Source organism: Calypte anna, chromosome Z (genome assembly GCF_003957555.1).
Source record: "Calypte anna isolate BGI_N300 chromosome Z, bCalAnn1_v1.p, whole genome shotgun sequence".
In the NCBI taxonomy this organism is placed as follows: domain Eukaryota; kingdom Metazoa; phylum Chordata; class Aves; order Apodiformes; family Trochilidae; genus Calypte; species Calypte anna.
The window spans coordinates 47,460,876-47,472,164 of NC_044274.1; the positions used below are offsets into that span (position 1 = coordinate 47,460,876).

The following is an 11,289-nucleotide window of genomic DNA, read 5'->3' on the forward strand; positions in this document are numbered from 1 at the left end:
TGCTGTGCAGCTCCTGGGGAGGAATCCACCTGAAGAGACGCTGGAGGTTCTGTGCAATGGTGAGTAGGGTCAGAGGTGCTGGGTGCTGCCATTCCTGGCTCCGCTGCAGGGAAAGGAGGGAGAAGCTGTGACTGTCCCACCCCTGGAAGTGTTCATGGCCAGGCTGGCTGTGGCTTGGAGCTCCCCGGCCTAGTGGGAGGTGTCCTTGCCCGTGGTGGGGGGTTGGCTTGGGACTAGGCGATCCTTAAGAAGGTCCCTTCCAGCCCAGCCCAGTCTGGGAGCCTGGGATTCCTGAGCAGCAGCTTCCAGCTGCTCCCTTGGTCCCAGCTGCTCCTCCTAGGTAGGGAAAGAGAGGGATGGGGCTTGCATAGAAGGGTCTGTGCAGACAGGAGCCTTTCACCACTGCTCGCTTTCTTTCTGTTGCAGTCGTCAAGCACTTTGATAAGGACCCTGATGCCTCAGTCAGGTCCCAAGCAGGTCAGACCCTGCACATCCTGCAGACGGTGACGGAGCTGCAGAGCCAAAGATGGTCCTTCTGGAGGCTCTGCTTCTGGTGCTGATGAGATAGGTCAAGGACAATTTTGCTGCCACCATCTTCCTGACGGTACTTGCACCACTGCCCTGTCATGGCTGCTGTTCCCCAGACCCTCATGTGCACCACCAGGCTATGCCCGACTGTCTAAGTCCAAATGAGTGGCCCTGGAACTCTCCTGTGCCCTGACTCTCCCAGTTAAACCTCCCTAATGTCATCCCAGCAGGAGGAAGTGGCTGTGCTGGGGTGAAGGTCCTGGTGGGATGATGATCCCCGAGCGTGCAGAGCACACAGCATTTGTCCTGGCCCCTCCTGCTACCTGTACATCAGCTTACCCCTGTGAGTGCCCTGGCCCCAGCTTGTTGGACAGCCAGGTTACCCCTCTTTCAGGAGGTGGTGCAATGAGGCACAGGGCAGAAGGGAGTCAGGGTTTATCTCAGCAGAGCTCTTATAAACCCCAGCACTGCTTTGTCTTCAGGGCTTCGTTTGGCAGCTGCAAGAAGAAGGCAGAGTGTAAAATGGAGGGCGTTTCACCCAGAGTAATGAGCCTCGTCACCAAGCACACCTCCACGGGGACAGCCCTGGTCACACCTCAGGATGAACGCTTGCTCCTCACAGCAGTCCTGCTCAGTGTCCTGGGCATCATGAGCTGGTGCTGAGTTCTTACAGCCCACCTACAGGTGAGGAATTGCATCAGCAGCCGGAGACTCCCAGCTGATTCCAACTCTCCCAAGAGAGTGAGAAGCAGCTGCTGCATTCCTCTTCTGTCACTTCCAGGAGGTCACCAGGGTGTCTGCAGAGTTTGTGGCCTCTCCCCCAGAGACCTGGAGCAGCTCGAGTCATGCGGCTGAGCGCACGCCCAAACCAGATCCCCTCTCGGAGGCTGTTTGGATTCATCGGGAGCTGCCCCCCAGAGGCTACAGGAGGTTCCAGCCTTGCCGGGCAGGGTCCGTGTCACCGTGTGGGCCCAGGCGGCTTGGGACAGCTGGGCAGAGCACAGCTGAGCCAGAGCTGCTTTCCTTGTCTCCTCAGAGCAGCGGGACGTGCAGCCTCCTGGCCTCTGGCATAGCTTCCAATAGGTGAAAGAGGTCCCCAAATAAAATGTGGCCTTTGGAAAGCACAGCATGTGGTGAAATCTGTTCTATGGCACCCAGGCTCTGATCCTGGGACAGATGGGTGATTCCAGGCTCAACGCATCACCAAATCACAGGAACTGTCCAGGCTCCATTTTCTCGCCTCTCTGGTGATTGTAAATGCTGAACACTGTGTCACAATCAGGCTGTTCAGTGGCAGCTTCCCTCAGAGACATTTGGGAAAAACCAAAACTCTGTTGTTTGATGTAGACTAAGTCTGAGCAGTGCTGTGGTCCTGGCTGAGTCCCCTCTGTGTCAGAGCCCCGCAGCAGCCCCGGCCATGAGCAGCCGGGCCGGGCACTCAGGCTGATGCCCTGCAGCTGGGCAGGGGCCGTGTCCTGGGGGTGGGGATGGGAAACTCCTGGGGCGGGGGGCACAAAAGCTGCCGTGAGCACAGCCCCTCCTGGGTTCCTATTCCTCTTAGCAAACAGCAGCTCCTCCGTGTGGGGCTGGGGGCTCCGTCCTGCAGTAACTTTGCAAGAAGGTCCTTTTGGGTCATCTGAGAGGAAGCCAAAAGCAGGACTCTGATACAACTGGTAATTGAAAGCTCTTTATTCTGATGGCTGTTTGTTGCTTGGGGTGTTGGGCAAAGGGCATTGGCTTTGTTGGGTGTGACATCAATGCTCTGTTCTGCAGTAGACTGGGCATTGGCTCTACCTGGTTATCTATGGCAATCTCTACTGAACTGTTAGGGTTTTTCTGTTGATGGGGAACTACACATCCTTCCTTCATACCAAGCTGAGTCCATCAGAGTCTGGAGGTTTTGGAAATGGTTGTCCCTCTTTTATATGTTTGTGTATCAAGTGTGGTTTCTTCTCAGTAGACATAGAGGCAGCTGTGGGAATGGCAACACAAGTATGGCCACCACTTGAGCTTTGACAGTGGCTTTTACTGATGTGCCTTGGCCAGTAGTGGCCCAGGGCACTGTTCTGTCGGAGCCTGCAAGAAGCAGTGCTGCTTCCCTGTCCTGACCCAGGGGGACAGGGAGTGGGGGTTTTGGATCAGTTCCCCACAGGTTGCCCCTGTGGTCAGGCAGTGAAGAAAGGCAGCTGAGCCCTGTGTTACTGAAGGCAAAGCAAAGATGGAAGGTGTGGGGGAGAGCTCTGATGGAGGTGAAAGACCAAATCCTCTCCAAAAATTCTTCAGAATCTTCTGCAGAAGGTTGAGCAGCAAGCCCTTGTGAGGTCGCTCTTCCCTCATTACAAAGGGAGGAACCTGAGCCAGAGAGAAACATTCAATCCTTTCTTCTGAAGGACTTGTGAGATGTAGAGAAGGGCTGTGGCTGGGAGTTGTTTGGGGTGTAGGGGCGGAAGAGCATCAACAGCACCTTTGGTGCCCTGTGTTGCACTGCGATCTTTTTGCCATGGTCGCCGTGGTGGGGCTGACCCGAGAGAGGAGCAGTCCCATAAGATGGGGGAGAGCTGCTGTCTGCACCTGAGAGGAGGGAAAGGGAGCTGGCCTCGACGCTGGCCATGTAAGAGCCCGTTGGCGTGATGAGAGCCTCTTGGCCTCGACGCTGCCCTCGGGGGGGGCGGGGGACGAGGAGGGGAGGGAGAACTCCGAGGCTCTCCTCCTGCTCGAGGGTAGGGATGGCTCCCCAGACACTGGCTGCACAGACCCCGCTCTCTCTCCTGCCAAGTTGTGTTCTTCCCTGCCCGTGTCTGCGTCCGTGTGAGTGAGCAAGCGAGCGAACGAATGGGCTCCTCACTTACGTCTGTGTTGAAATCAGTGCAGCGTACTTCGGTTCAGCTTTGCAGGGGGAAGAGCGGGGTCTGTGCAGTAGCCAGGGGTTCCCCTGTGAGGCTGCGAGCAGAGGGAGGGTCCGGGTTGCCCCTTTTTTGGAAGGAGGGAGCGCAGCCGCTTGACGCTGGTGCAGGCGAGGCACCGCGCCTGTGGTCAGGGCCTGGGTCTGTGCCTCCGTGGCTGCCTGTCCTGCTGCCAGCCCTGGAGTCAGAGCGTGTGTCCCGAGCCGTGGAGGCCTGTGTCCCCAGGCAGCCCCAGCTCCCCGTGAGCAGGGCTGTGCAGCCTCTGGCCGCTGCTTTACATAGCCAGCTCCATTTGCCTAGGGGGTCTGCCTGCGAGCCCCCCTCCCGCTGTGCCTGGGCAGGTGGCTGGAGCAGTGATTTGGAGGGAAGAGCTGATCTGTGAGGTCTTTGTTTGTGGTTGTGGTGAATTCGGCCTGTGAGGGGCGAGGTGTGGAGAGCTTTCATGCGGGTGGCACTGTGGTGGGCAGGGAGCAGCCCGGTACAGGACGGCTGCCCGGAGACCTGCTGCCCACTACCCCACTCCCCGCCTCCCCATTGCCCCGTGTCCCCGGTCCCTGCTCCTCGGTCGCTGAGTTTCCAGGATGTTTTGCCTTTGTCAAATGGTTTTCCCGTGAACCTCCTACTTCAGACCAAAACCATCCAAGCCCTGACAGGTTGGGGCTATGGTGCAAGGGCACCTGGGACATGAGAGTCCCCAGGGCTGGAGGGACTTTAAAGGTCTTCCAGTTCCAACCCCTACAATGGGTAGGGGCACCTCCCACCAGCCCAGATTGCTCCAAGTGCCACCCAACCTGCCCTTCAACACTTTCAGCATCCATAACTTCTCCAAGAAACCTCTTCCAGGGTCTCACCACCCTCATTTTTTTCATTAGCTCTCATCTCAATCTCTCCTCTTCCAGGCTGACAACATTCCCCCTTGTCCCATCCCTCTGGCTCCTTGTCTGGCGTCCTTCCCCTGCTCTCCTGGAGCCCCATCAGGTCCTGTTGGAGGTATCTGAAGGTACTTCAGGGACTGGAAGGTGCTCTCGAGTCATTAAAGAGAGGAGCCTGAAAGAGAGGCACGTGCCAGCCCACAGCTTCCCAGCTGCCATTGCAGTCCCCTCCCCACTGGCTCTTGCCACCAAATGTCCCCAGAGCTGCCCAGAAGAAAACTCCCCATTGATCCCCGACGCAAGGCCAGCGGGTGTTTTAATTCCAGCTCTGGTGCTCCTTCCTCCTCTGGGCTGATGCCTGCCCACCTGGTGGCAGGGTGGGGGGCACCAACTGCCCCCAGACATTTCAACACTGATGACTCCCGGCGAGGACCAATGGCCAGCTGGCCAACTGCTGTTGCAGTATCCAGGTGACAATCAGTGGTATCACCCAGTTCTCCAAGGCCCGGCCCCATCACCCCCTGAGTCTTTTCTCTTTTTTTCACTTCACAGAATCCCAGAAGAGACCTCCAAGATCATCCAGTCCAACCTTTGACCAACACCACAGTCAACTACTAAACCATGTCCTTAAGGACCAGGCACTTGGGCACTGAACTCTTCTTCCCTGCAGCTTCCATGGGCTGCACAGACCAGCTGTGGAGATCAGAGCCCCCCTGCTGGGACCTGCTCAGACCCCTCTTCCCCAGCAGGGTCTTCTCCTGGACAGCACTGGGTGCTGGAGTCTCCATGGAGCAAGGCTGGGTAACCCTCTCCTGCTGTCTCCTTGCCCACTGCGCAGCCTACAGGGATGTGGTTCTTTGCAGACCATCCCCACCATCGCCTCCTGCCAAGACAACAGTTTCTTGGGCCCTGCCCATCCCTTCAGCAAAGAGCAGAAGAGTGGGGAACCCCCAGGAGCTGGCTGAGGGGAAATCTCAGACCCTCCCAAAGGCTCTCCTGGAAGGCTGCAAAGGCAGAGACGTGGGCTGGATCCCAACGTGTGCCCCTGAGGCCATATGGCTGCCACAAACTGTGGTGGCTGCCATGGAACTGGAGGGTTCCAGAACACAGGTGCCGGGCCACTATGGTCACAAAAAGGCCACTTGTGATGTGCCACCTGTGATGTCACATGGCCAGGCCTACAAGAGCCTGAGAAGTGGGCCAGAGGATGCCAGTGTGGCTGAGCTGACCTTCGGGATAACTCGGCTCCTTCCTTGGCTGATCGTGTGACTTCTGTGTTCTGTTCGTTGCTCCTTTCCTGCCCACTTTTCCTCAGCTTCCCTCCTCTGTCAAAGGTGATTGGGTTTGCCTTGCCGGGACAGAGGAGAGAGGAAGTCAGGTCAGGGTACGGTACAAGGAGAGGACTCTCCCTTCCCAGCTCTCGTGGCTTTCCCGGCTCTCCAGTGCTGTGGGAAGGATTCATTTCGGCTCCCTCTGCTAACACCACAGGTGAGCAACAGCTCCTCTGCAGACAAGGGGACACACAAGGTGATCTTTCCAAAGGGCCTTGAGCACTGCTGTCAGATGGAGTCCTGTGACAGGGACAGCAGGGCCATCAGCCTGCAGCTCTGCAGGCACACAAGTTTGAATGTGGGCTGGTTGGCCAGGCTGGCAGGGCACAGGATAGTTTCCCAAAGGGATTCTCGACCAGACAAGTTCAATGGCAGCCTCTCCTGAGGCTACATGACTTTCTGTCTTTGAGGTTTGAGCTTGTTCCCCTGGGTGGTCCTCCTGTAAACAACTTGACTTGGGAAAGATGCTTTCGTGAACCAGAAAGGCTTCTTCTCTTTACAAATGTCATTTCCCTGCAGTTGCCATTGGAATGGCTCCACAAGGAAATGAGGACAAGCAGCAGAGACCAAGAGTTGGAGCAGGACTCGAGAATATGGGCAATACCTGCTTCCTCAATGCTGTCCTCCAGTGCCTCACGTACACCCCATCTCTGGCAGACTACCTGCTCTCTCGGGAGCACAGCCAGTCCTGTGAGTATGAATGTCTCCTTGTCAATCTGTTGGGCACTTCCCAGGGATTCCCAGGATGTGGAACTGGATGCAGGAGAAAAACAGCCCTTCTTTATCAACCCCCTGTCAAACCCAGCCTTGGGTTTCTTGGAATAGAAGAAACTTTTAGCATAGAAGCCACTTGTCACATCTGTCAGAAGGGCACCTCTTTCTAGCCCTGGGACTTGGTATTCACTCCTGCAAGTGAAACCTTCTTTGCCCCAGCACAGAAAACTTCTGTCAGTTCAGCATCCTTCTGCAGAAAGGTTCCCAGGCACTTGCCGGGACACTGGCCTCTTGAGAGCAGAGGAGTGGAGGCTGTTCTTACCACTTCAGGATCTCCAGTAGGTTTTCCACTGCTAGGGATATTTGGCTAACCCAAGAAGCTTCTCTCCCTCCCCTCCTCCCTCTGTCCCTCTTCAGGTGTTCAACCAGGCAACTGTGTGATGTGCAGAGTGCAGGAGCACGTGTGTAAGGTCCTGCATGCCACAGGATCTGCCATTGTGCCTGTGGACATCATCACTGCTCTCCCAGGTAAGCCCTGTCTGGTGCTTTGCCAGGTTTTCTTCCCTCCTTGGATTGGAGGAGAGAACTCCCAACTTCTTCTTTCTTAGAAATCGGAGAACATTTCAAGCTCGGCGTGCAGGAGGACGCCCACGAGTTCTTGCGCTGCACTCTGGACGCCATGCAGAGAGCTTGTCTGTGTGACGGCAGCTTGGACACGTCTTGTCAGCAGACCGTCATCCATCAGATATTTGGGAGCTTTCTGAGATCCAGAGGTACTTTTCCACAACTCTCCTCTCCCTGGGACTGGCTGTGCCCTTCCCTCTGCCTGTGGGAAGCAGCTGTGTGTGTGACTGGCGCAGGAGGGATGAGCAGCGTAAGCGGCACATTCGGTCGCCTTCCCCTCTCGCTGAGCTTTCCAACTTCCCTTCCAGTCTGCTGCTCAAGCTGCCAAATGGTTTCTGATGCCTACGATCCCTTCCTGGATGTCCTTCTGGATATAAAAGTAAGAGGATTTGTAGTGGTGCTTCAGGATGTCCCAAGGCCCCTGTAGCTTTCCAGAACCGATGGAGTTGGTTTCAAAACATCTCCTGGGAACACACGAGAGCTTGGTGGTGGGTGGCAAGTGGAAGGGACTGTGTCCTACTGCGTTGGCCGTGGCAGTGGTCACCCTGTAGGTGGTGGCTTTAAGCTGGACAAGGACACCTGGTCCTCTCTGCACCCTTGACATGCTCTCCTGCTTCCCTTTTCCCCCCTCTCTGCACCCATCTGGCTCCTGGGCTGATGACTTGGGTTGTTGTCATTCTTGATGAGCCTGCAGCCCACGGGGAGCTGAACGCAGCAGTGCCACAGAGAGGCAGCTCCTGTTGGCCTTGGGAATCCCCGGGGAATGAGGGAAGTGTTCAGCAGAATGCCCTCTTTAAAGCTGCCTCTGCTTGCTGGGCACTGCTTGCGGGTTGCCCGGGGGTCTCCTCAGCCCCAGCCACCTGGGTGGTCACGCCAGCTCCTGGTGAGGAGGTTGGGGGAGAGCATTTCCCTCAGCTCAGGGCTCTCCTTTCTCACTTCTCCAGGCAGCGGCATCTCTTTCTGAAGCTCTTGATACATTTGTGAAACCCGAGCTGCTGGATGCCAGAAGCGGCTTTAGATGTCGCCAGTAAGATGATTCCTAACAAACATCTTCATGTTAGATCCTGCCTTGGGTTTTGCTGTGGTTTAGAGTGCAAGGGAGGCTTTGGTGGAGGGGAGGTGCACAGTGATGGGACACAGCTTTCTTGTAGTCCAGCCTTCTGACTGTTCTTCAATGAGAGTAAGGGTGTGGGAGATGGGAGAGCTCGTCTGGCTTTCCTGGGGATAGAGAGGAGGGGGCATTGCAAGGGTCCATTGCAGCACTTGGCTCTCTGCTTGCTTTCCAGCTGTGGCCAGGTGACTGCTGCCTCCAAGAGGCTGACGATTCACTGGGCACCCCAGGTTCTCACAGTGGGACTCAAGAGGTTTGAGGATGTCTCTGGTGGGAAGATCACCAAGGTAAGTTGGCAACTGGAGGGAAACCTTCCCTTCCTGGAGCAGGAGGTTTCCCCAGGCGGTGTGCTCCCTCACGGGTTGTTCGTGGTGGGTTTTTCCTGCTCCCTTCCTTGGAGAGGAGAGTTGCCAAGGGAAGAAAAGTGTGTGCTCTGCCCCGACAGAGCTGCTCTGGCCCAGAACAGTTTCCTGCCGCCCAAACCAGAACATGGAGCTGTAGTGCTGACCAGCTCCAGAGCTGGATTTCCACACACCTGGGTCCTGGTCTTGGCAGGCTGTGTCATCAAGTAATTTGGGATCATCTCTGAGCCCTCTCGCTCTCTCCATAGGTTGTGAAGTATCCCAAGGTCTTGGATCTTGGGCCATACACAACAGCAGGAGAAGCGCAGCACTACTCCTTGTACGCTGTGCTGGTGCACAAAGGAGAGAGCTGTTACTTGGGACACTATTTCTGCTACATCAAGGTAAAGAGCAACTTGCTTCCTCAGCAGGGGGAATTGTGTCCTGGGGAAGACCAACTTTCCTGGCAGTGTTCCTGGCCGCCAGAGGCTTGGGGGAGAAGGTCTCCTGAGGGCTGGAGGGGATTGGTTTTGGAGTGCTCTTGGTTCTGTAGTGTCCTGCCTGTGTTCTGGTGGAGAAACCAGGCAGCTCATCTCCCTCTGATGCCCTTTTTGCAGGCCAGTGATGGGCTGTGGTACGAGATGGATGACTCATCTGTGACTCCTTGTGATGTTAACACAGCTCTGCAGCAGGAAGCCTATTTACTGTTTTATGACAGGTTAGAACTAGTGTAAAAATGCCTTCAGAACGTGTTTCCTCTTCCAGCTTTGGCTCTTTTTCTTCTCATCCTCCTGAGTGTTCTTCTTTCTGTCAGAGGAGACATTTCCTCTACAAAGTAGCACGGAGTGCTGTCAAAGCTGAACGTCCCCATGCCGGTCCTTGTCTCTCCTTGCTGGGCTTCAGGCTGCTGCCCAGCTGCAAATGTCTCCTGAGGAGGCCATAGAGGGTATAAAGAGGAGGTCTTGCTCCAGCAGGAGCCCTGCTCCCCCAGCCCCACACGGAGGAGCTGGTGCTCTCTGGGAGGAGCGGAAACCTGCGAGGGGCTGTGCTTACGGTGGCTTTTGTGCCCCTCGCCCCAGGTGTTTCCCTAAAGACTGGGTGGGGTCTTTAGCCTCTTCTTATGCTCCTGTGAGGCTGCCCAGAGAATAAGGGTGAGCTTATAAGCAGAGCAAGAGACAGGATCTTAGTGCTTGGAGGGTCGAAATGGAAAAATTATTACTCAGACACAAGGGTCAGCATTTATCTTGGCTGTAGCCTTGGACTCCCTTGGGCTTCTTTGCTCTGTCCTGGTTTGAGAGGAGCAGGAGAAAAAGGTGCCTGGGACATGGCCAGCAACTGTCAGGCTGTTGATGTGACAGTGAGAATGGGGACACACAGCTGTGCCCCTGGGGTGGAGAGGATGGTTCAGGTGACCCAAATGGACTAATGAGTATTCCTTGCCATGGTGCTCAGTATAAAATGGCTCCTAAGAGAGCCTGGTGGTGGATTTTCTGGGTTGGGCCCTGTTTGTTATTGAGCTGCACGTGGTGGTGCTCCTGCTGCTCGTTTCCTGAGTGGAGGAGGACAGAATTCATGGATGCAGATTGTCAGCTGCCTTGTTAAGTAGGTCCAGATTGGTTGCTGTAAGGGTCTCAGGGCTTGTCACTTGGACCCTGGGCTTGGGCAGCCCTGTCTGCTGCTGAGCCCAGTGTGGGACAATTGTGGTTGAGCCAGAAGCAGCAACTAAGGAGGCAGAGTTCCTTATTTCTCTGTGTTGGATAGCATTGTATATCTGATTTATAGCAAGGGCTGTTTGTAGTTCAAAGGACATCTTCAAATACCATAGATGTAAAATGTCCTTTCTGAAGCCATTTTAAGTTCTGAAAGATTAGAGAAGTTCCTTTCACACGTGACTGTTGCCCATTACATCTGAACATATTTCAAAGCAAAGTAAGTCGCTTCTTTAACCTGTTTTGAGAAATACCAGCATGAGCCTCCATCCCCAGGAGATTTACTGCCCCGTGCAGAGCCTTTCCCAGACATTTCCCTGTCCCCCCTTGGCCCCACGGGCTCTCCCCGCAGGCTGTGCAGCTTTGGGGACAGCAGCACTGCCACCCCCATGCCCACCCCCCATGGCCTCTCCTCCTTCCCCAGGATTGAGCAGAGTTCCGGGAGCCAGCTCCCACTGGCCTGGGTGGAGGATGAGGAGGAAGACATCAGTCTCCCCATCCCGAACAAGGTGGCCCAGCTGCAGGAGACAAGTGAGTGAGTGGTTTGTGGCTGCTTTGCTGTGCTCCTGCATGGCAGGGGCTGCTGGGCACATCCCCGGCCTGTTCCGTGCCAGTCCCCTCTGTGGGTCCCCCGCCCAGGGCTGGCTCTGCCCTCGGGAGCTGGCACGGGGCTGGGTGCCGGCTAAGGGCCCTTTAGTCTCTCCTGCCAGCACCTTCAGCTCACCCTGCTCCCTTGCTTTGTTAAAGATTCCTGCTATTCATCTGGGAAGAAGGAAGAGGGCCAGAAGATGGTTGAGGATGCTCCAGAAGACTTAGGAGAGGTACCTACAGAGACTGCCACCTGCCTTGTGCCTGTTGCACCTGCCCCCACGCTCAAAGATGCCTTCCCAGACAGCTGCCCTAAAAAAACAAAAAACAAAAAACCACAAAACAGCAGAGTCCTGTGAGTACAAGGGATCAACAAAGGAGCCCCATAATCTTCTCTTGTTGCAGGACCAGGATCTGAAGTGGTTGAGAGATGTGATAGTCAACCTGTCACCCTCTGTCCTCAGGAGCCTGCAGGATGTCTCACAGGTCTGGCATTTCCAGAGCAGGTCACAGTTTCCCCCGTGCAATCCCCCAGGGAGGTTTCTCCCCCAAAGCCCTCTGCACCCTG

At 55.8% G+C, this 11,289-nt stretch overlaps 1 protein-coding gene across 1 annotated transcript; it reads left to right on the forward strand.

Annotated features, from left to right (window-relative positions):
* The first annotated feature begins 5,904 nt into the window (after positions 1-5,904).
* On the forward strand, positions 5,905-11,080 carry LOC115599920 (ubiquitin carboxyl-terminal hydrolase 36-like). Its single transcript, XM_030467606.1, has 9 exons — positions 5,905-6,324; positions 6,766-6,876; positions 6,957-7,351; positions 7,917-7,999; positions 8,259-8,370; positions 8,694-8,828; positions 9,042-9,142; positions 10,558-10,664; positions 10,881-11,080. The coding sequence occupies exons 1-9, from the start codon at positions 6,165-6,167 to the stop codon at positions 11,078-11,080; spliced, it is 1,404 nt and encodes a 467-aa protein (XP_030323466.1). The 5' UTR covers positions 5,905-6,164.
* Positions 11,081-11,289: the final 209 nt, after the last annotated feature.

Bases quoted from the DNA above. Each gene is read 5' to 3' on its own strand.
- LOC115599920 (XM_030467606.1), top strand. From the start codon at position 6,165: ATGGCTCCACAAGGAAATGAGGACAAGCAGCAGAGACCAAGAGTTGGA. The intron at 7,352-7,916 runs GTAAGAGGATTT...TCACTTCTCCAG, and splicing joins ATGTCCTTCTGGATATAAAA to GCAGCGGCATCTCTTTCTGA. The intron at 8,000-8,258 runs GTAAGATGATTC...CTTGCTTTCCAG, and splicing joins AGCGGCTTTAGATGTCGCCA to CTGTGGCCAGGTGACTGCTG.